The sequence below is a fragment of the Triplophysa rosa genome, linkage group LG9, assembly GCF_024868665.1.
Source record: "Triplophysa rosa linkage group LG9, Trosa_1v2, whole genome shotgun sequence".
NCBI classification, from domain to species: domain Eukaryota; kingdom Metazoa; phylum Chordata; class Actinopteri; order Cypriniformes; family Nemacheilidae; genus Triplophysa; species Triplophysa rosa.
The window spans coordinates 11,828,844-11,854,037 of record NC_079898.1 but is presented as its reverse complement, the minus strand read 5'-3'; the positions used below and the strand labels follow the sequence as shown (position 1 = coordinate 11,854,037).

Genomic DNA, 25,194 nt, shown 5'->3' with positions numbered 1-25,194 from the left:
AAGAAAGTTCTTTGTTTAAAACATTTTAAGCCGCCCACCTAGACAAAAAAAAACGCTTCTAGGCATCAAGCGCACTTGAAACTGTCTGGTAGGCGGGTCGAGGTGTTTTTAAACACAGCCTGTGATTCGCTCTCAGCTTTGTGTCAGCCAATCAGAATGAAGCGCTGAAGTTCACCGTGAACGTCCCTTATGAGGCCTGTGAGCGACTCACGTAAAATGGCGACTGCGGAGCCGGTGAGTCAATAAACTTTTTAAACTTTATTTGACACTTTCCAGTCCCCTTCCCTCTGCATCACAAATCTTCCTGCCATTACCAATAACATCAGAGTTAATTGTATAGCAAAATTACTTTTAAGCGTTGTCTTCAGTGAACTTTCTTAAACTTATTCGGCACGTTTGAATGAAGCAGAGCAACAAGTCAGGCTTAAAGTTGTCAGGGCTGTTTCGAGTTAATGACTTTACCAGATGTGTTTTTGTCAGCACTTCCTTATGAGTATTTAGCTTCACGTTTCGTGCTTTTTCTTTAGGAATAAGAAACCCGTCATATCACAACAACTGCCAAAATAATCGGCAGCGATTGGAAAAGATACATTTATTGGATCGCCACCATGCTGAAAAGCAGTGTCAAACACAGCGGTGTCTCCCAGCTGCTACAACATGCTGTTACAATCCAGATAGACATGACACTTTCAGTGTAATTATGTAACAGCATTTGTAATGTGTCTTAAAAACGATTGAAACATAACATGCTTAAATGTAAACACTACTGTAGTCTTTAGGCTAACATTAGACTATGGTCATACTTTACTAGACGTTAAACTAGGGTTTGCAAGCTGTGTATTGAGTTCTGGGTTGTTATGTTAAAAAGAAAATAAAGAGGCATTGAACTCTTTCTTCTGTCAGTATTGTGTGTGTTTTCTGGTGATCAATTTATTTCTTGCTGCTTTGGCATGATTAGAGCTGACTGAAACTGAATTTTGAATTGTCCAAAATTAAAAGTCACGTTTTAAATGTTCCAGGAAATAAACTCAAATTCTTGTAAGAGTGAGGAGGACAACTCTGAACAGACTGACCAGGAGATTGTCAGCCCTGAGAGCTACATCAAACACCCACTACAGAACAGGTATCATTGAAGTCATTCACTTGTTTCTGCAGTACAGCGGTGGTGTCATAATAAAAGTTTATAATATTTAAAAAAAGAAAAAGAAAGTTCCTGTAATCTGATGGAATTTAAGTTTTCAATGAATATTTATTGTTTTTTATAGACTGTTTCAGCTTAAACAAAAGTTACGTGGCTTGAAGTTAACTTCCGGTAGACTGTTGAGTAGTTTTAATTTAATTTAATACAATAATATACAATAAAATATGAATATAAATTAAATATAAAATACATTTTAATATTATAACCAAGCAAAGACTGGAAGGTAACTTCGGGCCAGGCTCGTACGTCTGAGAAAACCGTCTATTTATGTATCATTTTTTATATATAGTGATTTTTATTTTGTTTATATTATTTCCCTAAAGGTGGTGTTTATGGTTCTTTAAAAACGACAAGAGCAAAACATGGCAGGCAAATCTCAGACTGATCTCCAAATTCGACACAGTAGAGGATTTTTGGGCGTAAGACTTTCTTTTTTGCAAGATACAAAATATAAGTGCCACCAGTATTCTTGGATGTCTTGACCATTTTCATTCATTTGATGAATCATCTCTTTCTAGGCTTTATAACCACATTCAGCTCTCCAGTCATTTGATGTCAGGTTGTGACTACTCATTGTTCAAGGTGGGCTTGCATCTGTTGTCATTTTTAGAGTCTTAAAGAGGTAGTTCACCCAAAAATAAATAAACGACTTCTCCGCCTGGTGTTCCAAACACGTGTGTGTATGGAATACAAACAGAGATATTTGTCAGAAATTAGTTTAATTTTGTGTGAATTATGCCTTCATTAAACGGCTCAGTGGAATTTGCATAATATTACATAAAACTCATTACCATGATTTCAAGAGCTTTGAGCTCTCACTGCTGCAATTATAGTATTTGTAAATATTGTTTATGTTTGCGTGTTTTTATTTCTGTTTGTTTGATTTAGACGTGCTTGCTGGTTTCTAGAGGTTATTTATGAGTTTCTTCAGGTTACTGTGCATTTTGGTTTCTGTTTGGGTTGCAGGATGGTATTGAGCCCATGTGGGAGGATGAGAGAAATAAAAGAGGAGGCCGCTGGCTACTCACTCTCAACAAGCAGCAGAGAAAATATGACCTGGACCGCTTTTGGTTGGAAACTGTAAGAGTTCAGAGTTAGTCATTGAACACCCCCTCACCATACATTCATGCACTAGTCATTCATGTACCCTTGTTGCCCCATCTCTGTAACATGTGTCTTTGTCCTGCCCACAGCTGCTGTGCCTCATCGGAGAGGCTTTTGATGACTACAGCGATGGGGTGTGTGGCGCTGTAGTCAACATCCGAACAAAAGGTGATAAAATTGCTGTTTGGACAACTGATTATGAAAACAGAGATGGTATAACACACATAGGGTGAGTTTTTCAAACGTTCAGTTACGTGTAAATAACAATGTGTGCTTGAACTAGTACAACATTTAATTGTGTGTGTGTGTGTGCGTGTGCTTGACAGGAGGGTGTACAAGGAACGGTTAGGAATCCCTATGAACATGACCATTGGCTACCAGTCTCATGCCGATACAGCCACAAAGAGTGGCTCTACAACTAAGAACAAATTTGTGGTATGAATATCTTCAAGGGCCTGAATCCTCTCTCTCTCTCTCCTCCTTCTCTGCCAGCTGAAACCAAAGAAACATGAGGACAGACTGGACTCAAACTTCCGTGATCCCCTGCAAATAGAAAAAAGAGCCCATCACAAACACTCATGGTCTTACACAAAGTATGAGGCAATGTAACATTACCTCTGCTGCTTGTTACATTCACATACACATCTTATAAGTATTATTTCTGTGTCAGATTTACACTTCAATGCTAATATTGTCTTTATAACCAGACAGGTAGAAAACACTCACACTACACAGTTTCCCTAGAACAGGACACATGACCATTCTTTGTTTGACCTTCAGTTGTTCTGAGTTTGTAAAATAGTTACCTTTTTTGAAAAGATATTGTCAATTTATTTAATGGCAGAGAAACGTTAATGTCTGTGTTCTTTTACCCAGCAGCTTTGCTGCTTCAGTGCCTGATGAACATAAACATTTTAATTTATTCAGATTTACCCTAAACATTTCATTGTGATATGTGGCCACCGAGAGCATATAATCAAGCTAATTTGCATAGCGCTGCCTTGCGTCTTTAAGCATTAACTTAATTAAATTTGGGTGTTTACGATTCAATATAAGTGTTTTTATATTGTGAATTTTTTGCATCATATGTTTTTTGCATCATACATTTACATTCCTTGTTAGAATAGTAAACTTTGGGACTTTTTGCAGTATTGTAACATATGCATTGTGGTTGTGTGCATGTAAGTAGTTTGAGTTGGTTCATAGATAAAATAGCAGCATGATCAAATAGGCCCTGAAAATAAACTAGTTTTATGATGGTTCAATTTATTTTGTTTAAAAAGGGGGAAGCACCTTAGTATTCCTCCTCATTCTGTTGCATGTGTTGTGTTGCAAAAAACATCCAGGTTAATCAGCAAAAAAATGATACACTCTTAGAATTATTATAGACTATTTTTCAAGATCTCATCAGGTGAGATCAGAAACAAGGCCAGATTTTTGTTGATCAGCTTACAATTACCTGCAATTATTTGTGTGCAGACTCCATCCAAGCTTTATTTGCACCCTAGGTGTTCTATTCTTGGTACGTTTGTGAATGTTATACTTTTAAAGAAACCTAAGATTCTAGGTTCGCAGTCTTTTTGGCTTGAGAGTTCCAGAATTACTGAGTATTCACAACACTTGACTCAAACTGGTGCGAGAGCAAAACCTGATAACTGTCTCACTGCCACATTATCATCTGAAACTAGCACCTGTAGCTGTCGATTTAACTCAATTCATAGAGCTTGAAACAAGTTTAACGGATCAAACTGCTTCAACAGATTAGTTTAGATGTTGAACGGTGCTGTATATCACAACATCAATGTCTTGGGTAAACCTGATTCTTTGCTGTGGGTGCATGAAAAAGAGGGAACTGTTCAATCTTCTACTTATTGTAGGTCAATATAGTCATTTGTGAAAATATGATTATGGTTCTGTGGTTATTTATACTTTATGTGGCTACAACATGAGACAAGTAGGCAAATGTGAAGGCCTTTTGTTTGACAAGATCTTTTTGTGAAGAACTGTTACTGTTTTTTTAAATAGCTATATTTAAGTTAAGCTCCGCTTGATGCATACAATATAAACGTTTTTGTCGATATAAGTTGAAATCATTGCTTCATTAACATCTTAATATTTACCATATTTTTAGTCAAGCTTTGTAAACATGTTAAATATTGCAGTGCATTTTTAAGTGGACAGTCGGATGCATTAGCGTGTGTCTTTAAATGCATTTAGGTGCCCACATTTGTTATTTACAGATCTTTTACGCCTTCTTCTGTTGCATTTCTTTAGCTCAGCTTGTTTGATCTTTAAACGATCTCTAAAGACCCTGGCTTAAAAGTCATAAGGCTTAATGCTTTTTAAAGGTACTTTGATCAATAAACAGGCCAGATGCTTTATCAGTTTAACAAACATTTTAATAGCCAAACAAATCTTCCACAAAAACCATCAACAAAATCAAACTTGGCAACCCCAAATCTCCATAAAAATTATTCTGGCTTACTGAATTCCTAGGAGCCAGATCCTCATAAAGAAATGTGTAGTATAGCTAAACTTGTCAATAGTTTTTAACATCATCTTGATGTTCTTTGGATGTTTATTCAGTACTGGACAGCGACATAACGAGGCAACCCTCTGATGTGCTATTTGTGGCTCTTTATCTTATACCTCTCTAGCATCTCTAATGAGAGGCCCTTGAATCTGTCTTAGTGACCCTTACAAAACTAATGAGGCTCGTGCAGTTTGTTCACCAATTACTGGTCCAGGGCCGATGGAGAAATGTAGTGCTGAAATCTTAATTTAGACGTCTGTGTTCCATGCTATGTGAATATTTGTAATGTGTGCATTGAGAGGACAGTCAAGGCTACTATGAAAGGCACATACATACTGAGATAAAAAACTATTAACAGCCAGATCTTTGAACTGATATGATAAAAAGATGAAGAATGGGAGTATTATACAACTGCTCTAAATGGGAAGGTCCTATCAGGCATTGCTTTGACAATAAACCCTCTCTCTGACCTCTGAATACCATGTATATGGTTATTCTCATGGCAGGATGTTCTTAGGTGAAGTCATGTCTTATTACTTTATATGTTTGTTTTTGCCTCTAGCTATACAGAATGAATGCTTTTTTATTTTTGCAGCAATCCTGACATCTGGCCGTGGTTTTTGCCAAACATGTTCAGCGTTTCAGCGGTGGACAGCAAGTAAACAGCATACAGGGATCAGTGAATATGCAGTACATTTAAAATTTAGATTAAGTGCTGTTTTCCTCATGCTGGTTATTATTATACTACATGTAGTGTGGGACATTTTCATCTGCCAATGAGCCAAATGTGAAATTAATGTCCATTTAGAGCGTTTTGGAGGGAAGGTTGTGGGATGCAGATATGAGAATATTGTGATTAATGACCACAAGATGGAGACTCAACCTTCACTTTGTCTCTGACAATTAGTCACAACATAAAGAGCTTAAGCCTTTGGCTGTAGCCTGAAGGAACATTTTCCAATATATTCCCACACTTATGATGGCTTTTTGCTTTTTCTGAAGGCATGTTGCCACATATGTATCCTAAAATGTAAGATTTCTATTTGATCTAGTGCCTGTGGTGAAATAGGCTTCATGAATATCAGCTTCAATGCTTTCCCTTACATATACATACAAACATTTCATTCATAGGCCAAAACGTTATAGCCTATTCCTGCCCTCCATAAATCGCAAAACGAGACCACCTGCGAGACAATTCAAGCACCGTTTTGCACGGAGTTTATTTCGTCTCGTTCTGTAGATTTATATTTCTGCCGTCCCACAATTATTTCATTCTCTCAAACGTCGTGCTCAATATCCGAGCACAGCATGACCCTTTCGCCGGCTGTGTTAGAGCGCTGACGGATGACTTTCTATTTATTTTTATGAGATAAAGGGTGTGAAACCGAATTGTGCAGCTACGGGAAAGCGCGCTTTGTCACACAAGTGTGTTTCGCTGGACAGGAGTCCCTCGAGGACTGTTTCTGATGCGCTCTGATGGTTTCCAATGGCAACCGACTGGCCAGTCAGGAGCTGCATATGGAGTGTGTGTGTGAGCTGTGAAGGTGCGTTCTGTTCCCACTTCAACTCTGACACACTGCACGATTATCACTCATTTCGCTTGCACGCGAGACGTTGATATATGCATCTCATTCCCTTATCGTCACAGTGCGCCATCCCGGGTTTTCTCTGTTTGCTTCTTTGAAACAAAGACGCCTTAAATGATCAAACATAGGAGGAAAAAAAACAATCAAAGCGTCTCCTGAATAATTCTGTTGGTTGTTTTTTCGTTTTTTCTTTGCTTTAGGGTTTTTTTTATTCGTGAACAGGCAACGCATCAGCTGTTTCGTCAGATTTAGTTCTTGTTGTCCAGCGCATACGCAGCAAAAAAAATCCGTTAAAACGAAATTTTCTGTCAGCTGCACTGCAAACAATTCACCGATTTTGGCTGCCTTAAATGTTTACATTAAATCAAATTAGCTTTATGAGTCAATTGAACTTAATACAAAATTAATGAAGCTGAAATTGGTAACGTTTTTTAAGTTTTTTTGTAACCTGTAAAATAGCATTTTTTTGTAAAGTAAAATTCCACGTTCTTCATGTTATTCTACACTCAGCTTGACATTTTTAACGCATTTCCAAAATATGCTAAATTCTGTAAAATAAACTAATTACAGTTTTTTACAGTGACGTCTGTGATTGGTCTTTGATTATTAGCGAATCAAGTCTTCTTGTCTATGTGGGCACATGCAGCATTCTGTTAGTGACTCAAAAGCTTATTAAAGGAATTGTTCAGCCAAAAAAAAAAAAAAACACTGTCATCATGTACTCAGTCTCATGTCTTTCAAAACGTGCATGATTCACTTATAGGAACACAGCTGCTTAATCACAGCTGTCGATAATGAATTTTTTGTGACTATCAAATTGAAAGAGGATAACAAGCTTAATGTTTTGTGTGAGCTATTTTTCCAAAAGTGTTGTGTATAAATGTGTAGCCTATAAATACACATCCCTTTGGCTGTTTTTCATCGAAGTGGAGATGTTCCGTCGTCCAGGTGAATTTTTTATAAACTGCTGTTGACAATGTGCCTTGTTTTGTTTATGCTCATTTAGTGTGTCCTTTAAACACAGCACTCCGCCTGAATGTATGGCTGCGACACAATAGGGCCGAGATGAGATGGGTGTCAAAATTGGCAAAGGACTCAGTCTGCACACGTACCTCCATATCTGTGATTTGCCAGCACCACTCCTGGAGAGGAGCTCAGAAGAGCTGTCAGTGTCTAAAAGAAGTGCTGTCTTTGCATTAACAAGTAGTTGTCCAGTTCGGTTGTCTTTACAAAGTGAATTGAACAAATACTTGAATTCAGTTACACAACAGACCATATGCACACAGGGCGAGGATGTACTTCCGCTAAAATCTCAGCCAGCTAAGCCACTTCCTCCCTCATAGCACTGAAGTAATTTTTCACCAAGTGATAACAATGTATTTAGTAAGCAAACGTTCACATTTCAGCAAACCAACAGCACGATTAAAACCTTTTTGGTTGTCGAGACCTAATGTTTGGATAATTTCACTCATGTCGTTGACCGTAATCCTATGTTCATCTTGAAGCGACTGAGTGAAAAACGCCATTGTTCTCTATAGACGAGATGTAACCGAGCTGGCTGAGGTTTTAGTGGAAGTACGTCATCACTCCGTGTGCATGAACCCAGCGGCCACTCTTTTAAGTAAACAAAGTCTGTGTGCACAGAACATAAGGCCATCAAAATAATGTAACCTTCCTCTCGATTTATGCATTAATGTGCTTTAAAACAGGCCTGCCTAAGCTTTACTGAAACTCACTCTGAGAGAATGCATTGTGCGTGTGGGTTAGATGTTGCGTGAACTCACGGAACATTCAATCACAGCATGCTTTCATCTGTTTGATATCAGATCATCATGACAGAATCAGATGACAAGGCTCTACAATCACTGCTGCACCTTTGAAAGCACATTTGGCATTCTGCAGAGCACATGCTGCATACGTTTATGCCCCAGATAGATTGCACTAACAAGCTACTATAAGATCACACGCGTCATGGCTTCATCTATGCAGACGGCCTATTCAATCAATTGTTTAGTTGTTATGAGGGTCTTTAACTGATGGGGCTGTAATTTTATTACCTGCAATCCAGAATTGCATGTGCTGTGGGGTCCTTTGTTTAGAGAGCGGAATGAGAAGCTTGTCATACAAGTATATGGTAATTGTCATCCGCACCATGTTGATATGAATTGGACATGACGTTTCATGTTTCCTAAAGTATTGTCAAGACAATTGCCCTTCACTTTGTCCCATCAGTAGGCTTTTAAATTGAATCTCACATTACACAGATGCAGGACAGGGCGAGACGGCCTGTGTAATCTTAGAGAAGGCGACAGGTTTAAAGCATTTGGCTGGAGCTATTTTAATCTGAAGGCAAGAGCATTAAGTCAGATGCACAATATAGCTGTAGAAAGGCCCCCCTCGGGGCTAGTGTTTTACATTGAAAGAGCTCACAAGGAGGAAGAGAGAATATATGCATGCAGTCTAGCGTGTTTGCCTTCTGCGTTTTTCATTTCGGCTTGTTATAAGCGACTTTGTCTTTTTTCAGTGATAGTGAATAGAAAGTGTAGTTAAGTATGTGTGTATGTGTGTGTGTGTGTGTGTGTGTGTGTGTGTTTATGTGTGTCTTGGGCCTTTCCTTGTGCCACAACCCCCCTCCCCTCCACATCATTCACCCTACATTCTTCATGGGTGAATATCTCCATGACGACCCCATCCGCTGTCTCTTCCTCACACTCCATCTCTGGTCTCCCTCTTTTTCTCTCCTGCCCTCTCTCTCTCTCTCTCTCTCTCTCTCTCTCTCTCTCTCTCTCTGCTTCTTTACTGTGCGTCATAGACATGAAAAGTGTCTAATCCCCTTGTGGAACTCTAACAGACACACACGCAGAACATCCTCGCTTCTCTAGGTAAGACGTCACACACCAGCACGTCACTCTTTCAGAGTGAGCGCGGCTTTACAGCGGGAAACAGCGGACGGAGAAGCTAAGTGAGGGAGGGTGGATAAACGCTTATTGTTCTTGAGCAGCCTGAACTGGAGGTGTGGCATCTGCCGGGCGTTGTCGTGGAGACAGAGTGCTGGCTGTTCCCTCTTCCTCTTGGCTGATCACTCAGACACTGATTACAGGAAGGCTGATCCTTATGGCATCTAGAGCAGCAGCCACAGGTAAACAGCACACATTAAACACTGCAGCTTGCCTACAGCTACAGAGTTAGTGTTACTGTATCTGAGAGTGCCACTCTCTTAGTGTAGGGAGAAAAAAATGTAAATGTAAAGGAAAACGCAGAAGACCTACCTGTAAGAGACTGCGCGTGGCAGGTAGATCGGAGGTGTGTGCGCGCGATGTGAGTCATAGAGGAGAAAGTGGTGATGTATTCTGCCAGGGGTTTCGGCGCGAGCGGCACATTTCCACAGCCCTCTCCTGCTGCGCTTTAGTAGAGAGGTGGGAGAACGAAGAAGCAGGAGTGCGAGGGAGCGATCGCCGTCCTGAGAAATGCGTTATTTCGTCGGCGCGCGCGGCACGCGTAACTGTGTCAGTAGTTCACTTTGTCTGTGATGGTCAGGCGTCGATGTTGATGCGTACATCCATTAGCGGAGCTCTCGGCGGACAGCACACACAGCAATTCTCTCTCATGTGGCATTCAACATTTCCTCGCTCGCGCTGATAGACTAGAGAAGCAGCGGACAGTGATGGATGCTGTGCCTGGGTAAAGAGGAAAAAGTCTGGATTTCAGGGCTGGAGAAGCACAGGTTTAAGCTGTCAGGCACCATCAAGAGGATAGACACCTGCCTTCGGGAAACACAGAGAGAGGTTTGACTGAATAAGTAAGTAACTTACTGAATAAATTAATGCACGAGCGATTCGCGCATTTGCTGCTCGTGTGCCGTCGCATGTTAGAAAAGCACAATTATTTGGTTTGAACCCTGTTAGGGTAAAATATGAACTCAGCAGATATATGAGATATGGAATTCAATTTTCAGGTCCATTAGGGACTGACGGAGAGGAAAAACGGAAACATTGAGGAGGTTGAGGAAATGGACCTGGCTAGTTGATAGAGGCTATTTAGGGTTGTATTGAGGAAAGCACCTGTTTTATCGTTGGAGAGACCCGGGGAGCATCGGATAATCTCTTTCGCTTAGAAAATACATTTAGGCTTTTAACTTTCTTACCATGGTGTAAATTATTAAATCTGTGAATGAGTTGCGTGTACAGTAGGTGTCACTTGATGTGTGAGTCCGTGATTTTTTTTTTTTTTTGAGAGTGTGAATGGGTGTGTGAAAACGGTGAAGGTAGAGAAAAAGTTTGAAACACAACATACAGCCTTAAAATATGTTATATTCAAATACAGCATTTCTGTTGCTGTAATATTATTGGCCCAACTATTTTTTCAGGAGTGCTTATGTTGAGTATTTGGTGTTTTACAGTAGCCTATCATTCTGCTGTGTTTTTTTTTGCCCTCTAGAGTATATTTGAGGAGTTGAGATTTTATCAGATTTTGTCAGAAACAAAGAGAGGGTTATTGGTGGAGTCTGAGAGTGATTACAGAACACTTTTCAGAGAGAAGAGCAAAAATGCTGTTGCTCCAATTCACTCACATACTGTCTTCCACGGTGTGTTGCTTGGTTACAGGCAAAACGTAAAGGTGCGGTCACACTATAGACCTAGTGCTTCATTCTTTACCTTTATTGGTACATGTGAACACAGGAAAACAGAAATGCATGCACATGCAAAAAGTTTTGTCCTCCAAAATTGAAGCTAAGTGAACTCGGGGCTCCGAAATAATTTCACAGGCACACATCTAATCTGAAGATTGAAATCATAGTAAAATTATTGACAATCACACGTTGATGCTCCAGATTTCTCATAATGGATTTTTATCCATTTATCCGCCTGGATTTCACAGATCATGTCTTCGCTACTGGTCTAAAAGCACTTATGGTTTCTTTTGTTAATTTTTTTACTATACGCATGTAGTTAAATATAAAAAATGTATCATTTGAGTCAGTTATAAATGTTCTATTAATTGTGTTTTGTTCAAACGTTTTTGAACACTCTAGAAAATAAAGGTACTTAAAAGGTTCTTCACAGCGGTGCCACAGAACCCTTTTTGGTTCAAAGAACCATTCAGTCAAAGGTTCTTTAAAGAACCATCTCTTTCTTACCTTTTTATAATCTAAAGAACCTTTTTTGCCACAAAAAAACTTTTTGTGTATCAGAAAGGTTCTGTTACACAAAAGGCAGCCAGGTTACTGTTACTAAAGTTGAACCAACATTTCTTTTTTACAGTGAAATTACTGAAGCAGGAAGTTTTTGTAAACCAGCGTTAGACCAGCTTTTTTTTTACATCTTCCGAAGTGGTTCATAAGAAAAATAAATCATTTGATATGAACTGCTTGTTTTAAAAAATTGCAACGTTCCACTTACAACTGTATGGAACATCAGCGTGACTGTGTTTTAGTGTCTAAATGCCACAGAAAACATTTTGATATTGCTGGTTTCTCTACATGTTGTATTGTGAACAAACACCCTAACACCTACTGCTGTATAATCATTTACACTGTATGTCCAAACTAATTAAATCATAACAGCCCCATCAACATCATGCGTATTACCCCTCAGAGGAATTGTAAGTCATTAAAAAAAGTGTAATGTTTTGTTCTTAATGAAGCCCTATAGGGGAATACATTCTTTAACGTAATATTATTAAAATTGCCATGTAATACCAGAAATTGTTAAACCATTTATTCTGTGCTTCATTCTCCCTTGTAAGCAACACTACACCAACAGGTCTGGATTGTATTGTTTACTGCCTTTGCTTTGCTGACATCTTGTAGCAACTGGACCGTAAAAGAAAAGATTTCTCATTTTTCTTTAGCAAAGCAAAATGGTTTACCTAGATTAGCTCTGCCATATTTATTCCTCCAGACTGCTTACAAAGAACTTCAGCAACGCTACAAGAATTGAAGGCTATGTTTTATAGGATTTCTTAGTGATTTAAATACGTTTGTTTCAAGGTAAACATAACCCCCTAAGACATAACCTTCCGATATGGTTGAAGTGTTTTCCAAGGCGTGCCGACATACATTTACATAAATACATTTCTCTTTTGTGCCAGAATGACTTATTAGAATGTGCATACATTCTATCGTTGCAATTACTTTTCGGCAGGGTGCAAAAGATACAAATCAAGAAGGAATAAAGCCAGAGCCACAATTTATAAAAAGGCAGCAAAACATGGTGCCACTGAGAATATACTGCTGTCTGTAGAGAGAGGGGAGGACTGGACGTCTAGAGAGTGTGAGTTCTGTATGTTTAGGAGGTTATACCACTATAAAAATGTATTACAATATGGATATTTTTATATGCAGATAGGTCTCTCTGTAGTACAGGGCAGCTCAGCCTTAGCTACCCATCACACACTTACTATGATATTGAGTTGATGTAATTGAAAACTAGTGGCAAGTGATGTAAAACCTTTCCCCCCCCAGGGATTTGTAAAGCGTGAGTCCATGCTTCAGAGGACAGGCTAATAAGTCTGACAGTTTAGCTGTTGGTTTGATTAAAGAACTTTGAGAGATGTCAACAGGGTTACAAATTAGATACAGTAGTGTTAACAATTTGCAAAATGTGCAGGGACATATGGGGGGGTATAGAGGAGGTGTTTGGGCATGAAGACTGACTTTTGGTGCTTGTGTTTTATTTATTGACACTCATGTTATGTGTATAGTTTACCTGTGTATGTTGGAGTTTTTATACAGAATGTCCAAGCTGCTCTTTTCCATACAAATTTTTCATTGAATAATAAATAAAGAAATTTCTTCCTTCATATATACAGCCTCTCATTTTTGGGGTTGTGTGGAGTGCGGTTTGTTAATCTTTTGTAATGTAAAATTCATATGACTTTTCTTTCTGTAACACAAAGATGTTAGGCAGAAAATTAAGGATTGACAACCTTCACCATTCAATTATATTGCAAAGACAAAGGTAACTTATTTGCAATAAAAGTGACTAGTGGCAGAACATTCAGTGAACATTCTGCCCATCTCATCTCCAATAAGTTTTTGCCTTATGGTAAAAATAACAAAAGTTTTATAGTATTCACTATGACTTTTGAGACTTAAAACACATAAGAAAGAAAAATCAAAGATGAGTTATCTCAGTAGATATAACAGTGTCACAAACATTTCTCGTCAACTGTACACTGCAAACATGCGTATTTCAACTTAAAAACTTTAGTTTAAAAGCTGCCTTAAAATTGTAAATTAAATCAAATTGTCTTTAAGAAGTCACTTGAATTTAAATTTGTATTTAAATACGAATTGTTTTAAGTTTAACGTTTAAAATATTAAACTTAAGTTTAACATTTAAATCTAGTTGCATCTAGTTAAATCTAATTAAAATCTAGTTAAATCTAGTACCCAAATCTAGATTATTTTACCGATACAAGCCAATTATTTTACAGCTCTATACTACTTAATTTATAATAATTGTATAATTTGTTTTATTTTTATTTGTTTCATTTAAAGTTGATATTTAAATGAAACACAACATAAGAACTCCAAGAACTTCTTCGCTGTAAACAATTTCATCCCTTGGGTATCCCTAGAAAAGGGCGAGACAGACCCTGGTCCCTATCTGCTTTCATTGTATGGAAGAGAGCAGTTTAAGATACTAAACAATAAAGAATTTGGTGATCCACAGAGATGAAATGACAACAAACCTATTTTTGTCTAAACACTCCCTCAAGCTTGAAGGTTTATTTCAGGTTGTGCTAATTTTAAGTATTACAGCTCTTTTGTACAAGGCAGTGGCCTACAAATGTCACCAGCTAATCTCACAGGAGATACTCTCACTATATATTTCTTATGATGATAGTTTTATGAGAGGTTTCACAAACTGTCCAGAAAAGCTCAAGTACACTTGAAGTCCCTTAATAACTAGACAGATTCATTATACTGTCAGACGTATGACAAGCCAAAAAATCTGCTCTGAGTGTTCGTGTTTTTAATTAGGCTCCCTTTCAAAGTGCCGATTGCTCTGTTTCAACTCTAGGGACCTGATGGCCCCAGGAGCTTTCTGAACATCTTCCAGGTAGACGGGCAGACTTTTTTCCTAAATGCATTCCCTCCGTTAATGCTGTGAGTCATCTCTAATTAACTAGCTTCCAAACTTTTTTACATTCCAGTATTTCTAAAGGGAGGATCTTTATTCATATTCAGTTGCTGCAGATTACATCCCATTTGTGACTGAATGAGCTATGGTTCAACTTCACATCTGGATACAGCTCACGCCCACCGAGCGCGGAGGTAGAGCACTGTAATTCTTAATATAATTGTTTCTCAAAACCGCCGTCGCTTTACTGAACTTTGCACGTGAGAATGGGGTCATATACTTATTTCTCCTGCTCACTTGCTAGCTTGTTTGGGGACAAACAGTTCTCAAAAAGATGAAGCCCGATAACTGTCTCGCTAATCTGCATTATGTGCATGAATTTGCATATTTCAAGTAACCAACTAAATATGCATGTAAATCGATGCGTGGCAGTGGCAGTGCCAGTCATGTCTGTATGCGAGAGTCTGTGACCGTTTGGCTGAAGAATCTGTTCAGGAAGTTAGCGGTGGCCACTGCCAAAGTAATTTCACTTAGTGGTCCGAGTCTAATTACTTTAGATTAAATTGGATGGCTTATGCCTGGACTTTAAGTACCTTAAGACTACTTTTAATAATTAATTGGTCAACGCGACTATATATTTGGAGAAGATGCATTATATGAAACTTACAAGTTATTAAGGGTTTAATTCATTTAATTGATGGAGAACTTCACAGTGTTGATCAATGCATGCATTTTATCTGTATGTTTCATTGGGAGTATAATTATTCAACCAAGTGCCAAGATTTTCTGGCAAAGCAAGTTCAGACCCATAATGGAAATACACTTCATAGAATCAAAAACAGGCGGCTGTAAAGAGGATTGCCGCTTAGAAAAGTCAACATCCTCTTGATCTAATTCCCTGGACATGCCAAGTAATGCTCTGTCCCACCAAGAGAAGAGCAATATAAATGTGAGGAGCAAATAATTTATGGTTAAAGTGATTCAAAGACAAGATCAACCTATATATGTTTAGGCAAGCATTACTATTACAATTTCTCATTTAGTTTGAACAAACCTTTTTGTCTACTGCAAATAGGAAGCAAGGAACGTAAATCTAAATTTTCCCCATATTCTATTATATTGTAAACAATGAGACTTACAACTTTTTTGCTTGACAGTAATACAAAAGGTGAAAAAATCCCATAGAGTAATATGAAATTGAATAGTTTACCCCAAATAAAAATTCTGTTATCATGATAAATGTTTTGTGTAATGGAAGTCAATGGGGACAAATCATCCAGAACACTTTTACATGAACAAATCCCAGTCACGGTATCTCTTTCTCTGATGTATTTCTTCATCAAGCATCATTACTGGGTGAATCACTTTTGTTAACGTATAAAAGACAGCATACATACAAGAAAAAAGAAAAGAATACACATCCTCTTTTAAAGTTTCATGCACGGTTATGGATGAGGTCCTGTGTGGGTGTGTTTGTGGCGTTAAGGGTTAGTGCAATGTTGGATTTTGTCTGCTGGGTTAATTAGCATTGCAGAAGCAAAGTCTGAAGGCAGTCGGCTCATCAAACCTCGTCTCTTTCTGTTCGTGTGCATGTTTTTGTACACACAGTCTGCATGAATAGGAGAATTCGGCAAGAAAACATAAATGATACTCAACTACACAGGAGCGATATACATACACACAGACAAAAGCATTGGGAGGGAAAACCTGTTGGCCAAATAAACGTGACTACACATACATTAATGGTATTATCCAAACGCGCAGGTGGAAGATGAATCAGTGCCCGATTTCTTTGTCTCATTGGTTTGTTCTTATTCAGGGCAACATGTTCCTCTTTTTGATTTACCGCTTATATTCCTCTCATTATTCCATCTTATATTCTTGTATCCTCGGTTTCTTTTCTCCATTGTGTCTTCAATTATTTTCTCTGCCCTTACATCACATCTATGTGCCCTTCGTGTTTTGAGTTTCTTTCTTTCAAGACGTTGATCGTGTCATTGTTTCTCACAGAATGTCAATGCCGTGCACCCCGGAAAGATTTTCCCGCACCAAAATCGCAATTGCTATGCAACCCTATGGGTAGCTCATGTAACACTTCACTGTGTCCTGCAATGTCTAAAACTATATTTAACTGCATTATTCAAACACGTTCAGTATATTATGCATTAAATTGTATGACCTTATGTTAGTAATGAGACTACATGAAGTGCACAAGACTACATGGTGTAAACGGTCACACTGCTGGACTATTCTGCTATAAGGTGACTTCTAAAGTCAACATTTTCCTATATAAATGACATTATTACAATCCAGGATTGGGATGTTAAACAACCATATTTCTAAGCTCATAATGACTACTTGAGCTTTATGCGTGTAAATGTTCCTATGCTTATAATTTGTGATTCTTACTCTCTAAAGAATCCCGGTTTTAACTCCTGTCATTTGAAAAGCGTGTGCTGACATCCTTGACAAACACATCCCGAATTAAGGCATTAACAGCTGAGCCCAGACACCCTACTGATGTTCAGTAAACATAAACACATTGCATCAGCCCTTACACATGCCCCACCAGAGAGACGGAGAGACGCACATCAACATACTAATTTATTCTGATAGAAAGCTGAAAAGAACATGCTGGAATCATTCTTAATATTCTATATGGAAATTTTTCGATCAACCTTCTTGAGAGGAAAACAGTCATCTAAGAATGAATAAATAACATGATTTGCTCTGTCTGTGGTTTTGAAGCACGTGAGTCGCTAAAGGAATTATGCAAATCAGGCAACGGCACAAAACACTTACTGGCGAACGCAGTTCTCTAACTTGCAGCCTGGCTTAGTTTGGGTGTGAAATGTGGAGGATGTACTGTATATTCATACTACTATGATTTGTCTTACTTTACAGTATCGCTCTCCCACTGCGATGCAGGCGGCGTATTGCTTTTTAAAATAAAGAAAGTGCGCTTACTTGAGCATCTTACATAAAGCTCTGCTTTATTATTTGATCATCATTTGATGGAAAAACGGCTGCCATGGTCACTAGAAAAATGTGCATGCATATTTTTTTATTTACCACCTGCTTTGCTTTTGGCTTTCAACATTAATTGCACCAGCACAGAGATCTGTGAACAAGATGCAATATGAAACAAGGCGTAGTTTTGCTGAAAAGATCAGACGCAAGTTTTGTGACGAACTACCGTATCGTCGAATTCCTCGTTTAAATGTGCCAACCCGCCGACTCCAGCAGAACCATTTGAGTATTGTTAAAGTATTCAGTAGATTTTCACCTGAGCTCATGGGATATGAAACATTCAGAGATAAGAGCTTGATTGACGGCTGGTTGCCATGGGTGCAGAGCTACACAGCGTTTCAATCTTGTGCAATGCGAGAGACGTGCAAAGAAGTGAATGTGTAATAACACAGAGATCAATAGCTGGAGTCAATAGCGCTCCACTGGGCTGGATCAGAGCATCATAGAGATACTACAGCACGCTGACTGAAAGCGACACACGGGGAACACACACAGCCTGTGGCACTTACATTTAGACACCTCTGTATGAAATGATCACCCAATGTAGATCAAGCTCGCGCTGTAGACCTGAATAAAACATGAGATCCCGAGACCCCGAAGGATCAAGGTCAGCGAGCGCGCAGCGTAGGTGCACGAGCTCGCATTTCCCTGGACTTAACGCTGATATATGTACATATGCGTGTACGCTACGTTCAGATTCTCATTCAGACTCACCAACATGCACCGACTTTTGCTTTTCCCCCTGGTGTCATATAGCTCCGACACACACACACATCTACCCGGTGGGAGATGGGACACTGCTCTCTCAGTGGCTGTGGTGGTTTCACTCAATGAAAAATGGATGAGACTAAAATTAGATAAACTAAAATTAGACCAAGTTAATCTACAGAATTGTCCTCAAAGTAAGAAAAACCGCAGGCTTCACAATCCCCGTCTGTGGAGGCGAGACACTGATGTAGATCAATGGAGAGACGCGGGCACATTTTTTCCCAAAGCTCACCTGCAGTGCACGAGAAAATGCTGTGATGTTTATCTCGATACGCTAGAAAGTTTCAGAAGCCTTTTCAACAGTCACATGCTCATAGCTCACTGTTACGATGTGTGCGTATTTGTGAGTATTAAAGGCATGATTCATTCAAAAATGAAGAATATGTCATTATTTCCTCACTCTCATGTTGTTGCCAAACTCATACGGCTTTCTTTCCTTTCCAAAACACAGGAGGAGATATTCAGCAAAGTACAATGAAAGTACATGGGGACTAGAGGCAGTTGTGGTGGTCACCATTCACTTCCATTGCCTAGAAACGAGCGCTTTGGACATTCTGTGAAACACAAGGAAAAAAGTCATACAGCTTTGGATTGAGATGAAAGTGAGTAGTGAGTTTCTATTTATGGGTGAACTATTCCTTTAAAAGCGTCTGAGCGGCAGTGAGATTCAGGACCGAAACCGTGCATTTGTCCAAGCCCAAAACTGTTCCCCACTGCGTGACAACGTATCCTCATATATGATAGCTTATCTCAGTCCTCGAAAAGAGGACTTTGTAATGATTAATTGATTTAGCTTTAGAAATGCTTCTCTAATCCAGGCACCTTTAGCAGGAATCACATCAACGCTCATGCTCTCCCCTGCTGCTGATACTGTCATTGGATCAGCTGGGATGAATTGAATTATTAACTCATTAAAACTTAATAAACTTCTCCTGGCAGTAAGCTGCGCCCCATAAGGAACCACAGGCTTAGCGTTGCCCCCTGATGTTCCACCCTGACGCATCCTCTGTCTTCATTCTCAAACTCACGCTGGCAGGCAGACGTTTCACATGTCGTGTCGCGACGCACCTGATGGAGTTGTGAATGAAACTGGATTGCGCCGAGGCTGAGAAATGCTTCTCCTGTGCACGCAAGGACATTCGCAAAAAAGCGGTCAAAATGCAGCGGCTAGTGTTGCGGCATGTATTGATATTGATTTTAAGAGGAACGCAGAATATTGATTTTACTAATCACTCGAATGAGACAGACTGCGCTCCTCGCACAGAATTGGAGTCATTTGGACCAGTGGAATCTGAAATAGATTTTTAGAGAATTTACACCTCCAACCTTTTCTTGCTGATTTAATGAATTTGAAGAAGTTCGTTTTTTTTGCTCAGTACACAATGGTAACAGAATGTTCCTGTTCTAACAGAGATTATATGAATGCAAAGTATTTGTACAAATGTGAAGAGATGGAAAATAGAAACACTAAATAAAATATGCATCTGGCACACAAAGGGTTTGCAAGTGTAAAAGTATTCATGTATACTGGATATTGTGTGTATGCACCAAATACAGTATGTGGTAATCTATATATAGTTGTTTTCCATTTTTCATAAGCGTACACATGGAGTACACTGTACAAAGGAAGATATATTATACATTTGTGTTATATTGACAAGCTGAAAGCTACACGTCCAGAAAAAAAACGACAAATTTGATTCAGTGCATGCAGGTCAATCTGTAGCTATATTGGTTTTGTAAGTCTTCCAAGTCCTACCAGCCTTCTAAAAACTGTGTGTGGCCCATTTTTATGCCCACAATTATAACCAGTGGGTATTTCGTTTTACGCCCTTTTAGAGTAATGACGACAGTAGAATCCATTATGATTTTATAATTGACTATTTCTTACAAATTATGTCCGCGTAACTTTTCCCAAACGATGCCCTGTTGTAATGATATTTTCAAAGCAATAACTACTCTCATCTCTTCTTCATTATTAAAAGATGCGTAACAAATCATTTTCTAGCATTCAACAGTACGCATTACGTCTGAGGGAGCATTAAACTTAGTAAATTAGCCTAAAAGGGAAAAGCACATGGAAAAAGAGCTTGTGAAATGGACAGATAGTTAGGGATGTTTTAAGGGTCCATTATCTAAAGCAGGAGACTTGGCTGGTTTCTAGGGAAAATCGGAACATGTTGGGCTTTTACGATGGATGCATCAATTTTTAATGCCAAAACCAAATGACTGTAATTTAGATGCTGCTTTAAACGACGCAATCTCATGCAAGATGGATACACAGAAAATGCAAAAATTTCCCCTGTTGATGATCTTCATGTGAGATGGTTTAATCACGCTGTCTATAATAAGGGTTGTATTTCAACTCATTTTATTGAATGCTAGAGGACGTTAATTGATGGATTACTAGTGTCCAGAAGTGACACTATACTATAAACATATCTCTGTTTAGCTTCTTGTGCAGTCATGTGATATTATCCGGCTATTTTAGAGTCCGCGGAGTGTGATATGACTACATTTCTCCATTAATTTATTCTTCACATTGAACACTTAGAAATTAGCCAAATAAAATCGGTCGACTATGTCTAAATTATACATTTGCAGTCTGTGTCTCACAGACCTGTGGAATGCCTGCCTTTTGCTTTCTTCCATTATTGATTTTGATTGGCAAAGCAGGACTTGTGCCAAGCGAGCATGGGGTTTCCATGGTTATGGCATGTTTGGAGATGTCTTTCTGAAAGCAGCCTTTGTATGTGTGTGCGCACGAGGAGAGAGAAAGAGACAATCGATGTACCACAGGGTTCCTATCAGCTAGAATCAGGAAGGGGTTTTGTTTTAGGAAATTTGTATGGAAGAAAGGGGTCGTGTGCATGTGTGTGCATTATAATGGCATAGATTATACATGTGGATGTTTATTAGGGATGAACATGGGTACTTGAGAACTGAGACATAGTAATTGCATGATTGTATTTTTTTAACTTCGGTTTATAAGATGCTGATCGAAAGTGACACAGACATGTCAAAAAGCGTATGCATTTAATCAAATTCGGTTATGTTCTCAGAAGTACATTTACATTTATGCATTTGGCAGATGCTTTTATCCAAAGCCTCTTACATTGCGTTGCATTATATTATACATTTGTATCGGCGTATGTGCAATCCCTGGGATCAAACCCATGACATTGGCGTTATAGCGCCATGCTCTAACCACTGAGCCACAGGAAAGTCAGTACCAGAGGCGTCTGACCAATGTACTGTTTACAATCACATTTTTCCTCTGAAACAGCTAAACAGAGCTTTTAACCCTCATCTATAAATTATTCATTTATACGCCAAGTACACACAATTACCAGAAAGCCCATCTCTAATGTTTGCATTATCTGGAGTGTTAAAAGTTGTGCATGCATTATTAGCAAAAAGCTGTGCACATTTCTGCAGAATTGAAACAAATTTCTATACATCCCCATCTAGTTGTTTATCTCAAATCCATTCTGCAGAACATGTCTACAGATTTCCATTAGTCATACTAACCATGCAACAATTTCTTTCTCAAATCACGTGTCTCTTTCTTTGTCTCATCTTATTCCCTCTCTCTGCAGGTGGCCATGCTGTTCTCTACTTTCGCTTGTGCTGTGGGGTTCTCCCTCCTGTCACTCCTCCTCTTTCAGAGCCCCGCCCATGCCTGTCCTGCCCGCTGCGAGTGTTCTGTGCCCACCCGTTCCGTCTCATGCCATCGCAGACGGCTGGTGCAGGTCCCCGAGGGCATCCCTATAGAGACAAGGGCGTTGGACCTCAGTAAAAACCGTCTACGGATTGTGACGCCCCAAAACTTCTCCTCGCTGCTTCTGCTGGAGGAGCTGGATCTCAGCAACAACCTGTTGTCCTCCGTGGAGCCTAACAGCTTCCGCGCCCAGCCGCGGCTACGGGTGCTTCGACTGCGCAGCAACCAGCTGACCCTGCTGCCTCGAGGAGCGCTGGCCGGCCTCGGTGAGCTCACCCTGCTGGATGTCAGTCAGAACCGCCTTGTTATTCTGCTGGACTACGGCTTCGAGGAGCAGCGGAGACTGCGTGTTCTGGAGCTAAGTGATAATGAGCTGGTGTTTATTGCCCCACGGGCGTTCAGCGGCCTGCCATCCCTGCGCTCTCTGACGCTGCAGCGCTGCAACTTGAGCACGGTGCCCACGCACGCTCTCGCGCATCTGCATGGCCTGACCAGCCTGCGTTTGCGTGACCTGGGCATCGCCGAGCTTCAGGCACACGCTTTCAAGGGTCTTCCACGACTCAAGCATCTGGAGGTGGACCGCTGGCCTCTGTTAGAAGGGTTTCCCACATCAGCTTTGCAGGGGCTGAACCTCAGCTCGCTGTATATTACACACACCAACTTGACGTCCGTGCCGGTCGTGACGCACTTGTTTTATCTGACGCACCTCAATCTGTCGTACAGTCGTATACGGGTCCTGCCAGCGGGATGGTTGCGGGGAATGGACAGGTTGGAGGTCGTACGTGTGCGACAGGCCAACCTGCTCATCGTGGAGCCTCAGGCCTTCCAAGGAGCCTCCTTGCTACGACTTCTCGACCTTTCGTACAACCGTCTCTCCACGCTCGAAAGAGCCGTTTTTCCCGCTTCCGAGTCGTTGCAGAGTCTCCTGATTGGTCAGAATCCTTTAGTGTGCGACTGTCGCCTGCGTTGGCTGCTAGATAGGAATCCACCTTTGCTCTATGGGGAGGTTCAACCTGAATGTAGTTCGCCTGCCCCCCTGGCTGGGAAACTCCTAAGGGACCTGGCGGAAAATCTAATCTCTCGCTATGTTATCTGCACCAAGCCCAGGGTCGTCTCCATGGCAACATATCCGGCACAGGCGGAAGAAGGACAGAGAGCTTGGCTGTACTGCAGTGCGGAGGGTGCACCGCCTCCCTCGGTCTCATGGCTAACACCGCACAGACGCCACATTACCACAAAGAGTACCGGCAGAGTTGTCGTCCATGGCAACGGCTCACTTGAGTTTCGCATGGCAGAGCCTCAGGATAGCGGCATGTATGTGTGCGTGGCATCCAACCCGGCCGGAAACACTACTCTGTCTGTAACTCTCGCTGTGAAAACTTCTGGAATCAGAGACAGAGCGCTTTATGCCAACCGCAGCTTCATTTTTGACCCCGACTACAACAGTTCTCTGGTTAACAGCACTGAAGAGTTCACCATCAGGATGGTGTTGGACTTCACCACCATCTTGGTCTCCACGGCAATGGGCTGCCTCAGCTTCCTGGGTGTTGTTTTGTTCTGTTTCCTGTTGTTGTTCGCATGGAGCCGGGGCAAAGGGAAACACAGAGGAAGCGTGGATATTCAGTATGTTCCACGGAAGAGGAAAGGAGCGAATTCGGAACTTACAGAAACAAGCGGGCCCAGACGAGTCAACATGAAGATGATCTAAACTGTTTACATGTCCGAGGACTTCGCTGGATTGCATGGTCACGTGTGTGTGTTTGTTGAACTTGTGAATCTTCGGTCTTCTGTACTGCAAAAGAAGGATGTATTATCATGACAGTTTACACATGGTATTCCAATGAAAACATTTATCCACATAAAAAAGGAAAGTTGATGAACAAACCAAACCGTGTTATACGTGTCTTCTGCGATGCTTTGTCCGTGGAAAGCATTATTTGGACAGTGCAGACATGTGTATGTTCAAGTTGTTGTATATATTTCATATTTGTGGGAAAGAATGGTATATTTATACACATATATACATATATCTCTATTTACAGATACATTACAGTTAACTTTCAAAACTCTGCAAAAACTCAAGTTGTCTTCCCCGATAAGCAAAGTATCTACTGGAAAAGCCTCGGCAGTGCTGTGTTGTGAAGTGTTTGGTTTTGCTCGGAATTGCTGTTCTCTTGGGATGTCCTATTGTTAGCAGAACCTCTGTGGGGAACTGGGGAGATTCTGCCATTTTGTTGTAAAGATGTTAAAATGCAAGAAGCTCTTTGACATGGTGGGTTCCAGGGGCTGTATTTGTGACTCAGTGGAAGTCTGTGGAACTGTGTGAAAATGTTCTTTTCTGTTTCTTTTTTATGTTCTGTCAAATGCTGCTCAAATGTTTTTACATACTAAATATCTGTTTATATTTTCCAAAGAAAATAAATATAAATCATACAGCTTGATAAGTGTTACTGTCATCTCAAATCACATTCGCGCCCTTCTCAAACGGTCCCTGTTGCACAAAATGTGTGCCTACACCTTAAACTGTTCTGCTCCCTTGACTCAATATTAAAGCTGGAGTGCTTCCTAAACACTTCTCCCATCTAGCTTTGGTTCGAATAAACGGATAATCTCATCCCAACTTGCTCCATTCCAACTGTTTACACTCCTGAAGGAAATTAGCTTAAAGACACTTCACTTAAAGCTGTCCTCCTTGTTGCTGGAATCCAAGAAAGTATTTTATCATCGGAAAAGTGACACGCTTCAGAATTAACATTAAAAAACACACACTTCCGCTTTAACTCAATTTTAAAGAGGAAAGATGGATAGCCAGAAAATGTGTTTGATATCGCCACTATACTAGAATCCGATCACGCCTACTCAAACAGATTAGTCTTCCTCTGTTTAAAGTGCTTTAGATTGATTGCTTTAAACAAAAGTGCAAGGACAGAGTTTTTCATCAGGAGAACGTCCCCTAGAAATGGCTGGCTGAACTGCCGTCCTCTATCTGCTCTACTGACAAGTACCTCGAAGGTATGCTGGTCCTTATTAGGTGAGCTTGTTACACAATCAGCCGCATCTAAATATACCTTTCGGCCCGCCACGTTTATGAATTTAAACAAAAGTAGTTCAACGATATGAGTGTGCCAGTGTTTGCGTCACTGTCGTATGGTGTTTTTTGTCGA

At 40.1% G+C, this 25,194-nt stretch overlaps 2 protein-coding genes across 6 annotated transcripts; both read left to right on the top strand.

The window, feature by feature from the left end:
* Positions 1-163: 163 nt before the first annotated feature.
* eif4eb (eukaryotic translation initiation factor 4eb) lies at positions 164-3,355 on the top strand. The gene is made up of 7 exons (XM_057341842.1): positions 164-234; positions 1,020-1,123; positions 1,525-1,620; positions 1,720-1,783; positions 2,168-2,281; positions 2,395-2,534; positions 2,632-3,355. The coding sequence occupies exons 1-7, from the start codon at positions 190-192 to the stop codon at positions 2,744-2,746; spliced, it is 678 nt and encodes a 225-aa protein (XP_057197825.1). The 5' UTR covers positions 164-189; the 3' UTR covers positions 2,747-3,355.
* A 2,780-nt stretch (positions 3,356-6,135) lies between these two features.
* Positions 6,136-24,464, top strand: lingo2b (leucine rich repeat and Ig domain containing 2b). 5 transcript variants are annotated; one of them, XM_057341831.1, is made up of 3 exons: positions 9,449-9,563; positions 18,761-18,911; positions 21,909-24,464. In XM_057341831.1, the coding sequence occupies exons 2-3, from the start codon at positions 18,906-18,908 to the stop codon at positions 23,736-23,738; spliced, it is 1,836 nt and encodes a 611-aa protein (XP_057197814.1). In that variant the 5' UTR covers positions 9,449-9,563; positions 18,761-18,905; the 3' UTR covers positions 23,739-24,464. The 5 variants fall into 5 exon arrangements, with proteins under 5 accessions (XP_057197818.1, XP_057197814.1, XP_057197815.1 ...); XM_057341830.1 differs by lacking the exon at positions 9,449-9,563 and adding an exon at positions 9,820-10,223; XM_057341835.1 differs by lacking the exons at positions 9,449-9,563; positions 18,761-18,911 and adding an exon at positions 6,136-6,382.
* The last annotated feature ends 730 nt before the right edge of the window (positions 24,465-25,194 follow it).

Excerpts from the sequence above, each read along its gene's own strand:
- eif4eb (XM_057341842.1), top strand. The coding sequence starts at position 190 with ATGAGGCCTGTGAGCGACTCACGTAAAATGGCGACTGCGGAGCCG. Across the intron at positions 1,621-1,719 it reads ACAGTAGAGGATTTTTGGGC|GCTTTATAACCACATTCAGC; the intron begins GTAAGACTTTCT and ends ATCTCTTTCTAG. Across the intron at positions 2,282-2,394 it reads ACCGCTTTTGGTTGGAAACT|CTGCTGTGCCTCATCGGAGA; the intron begins GTAAGAGTTCAG and ends TCCTGCCCACAG.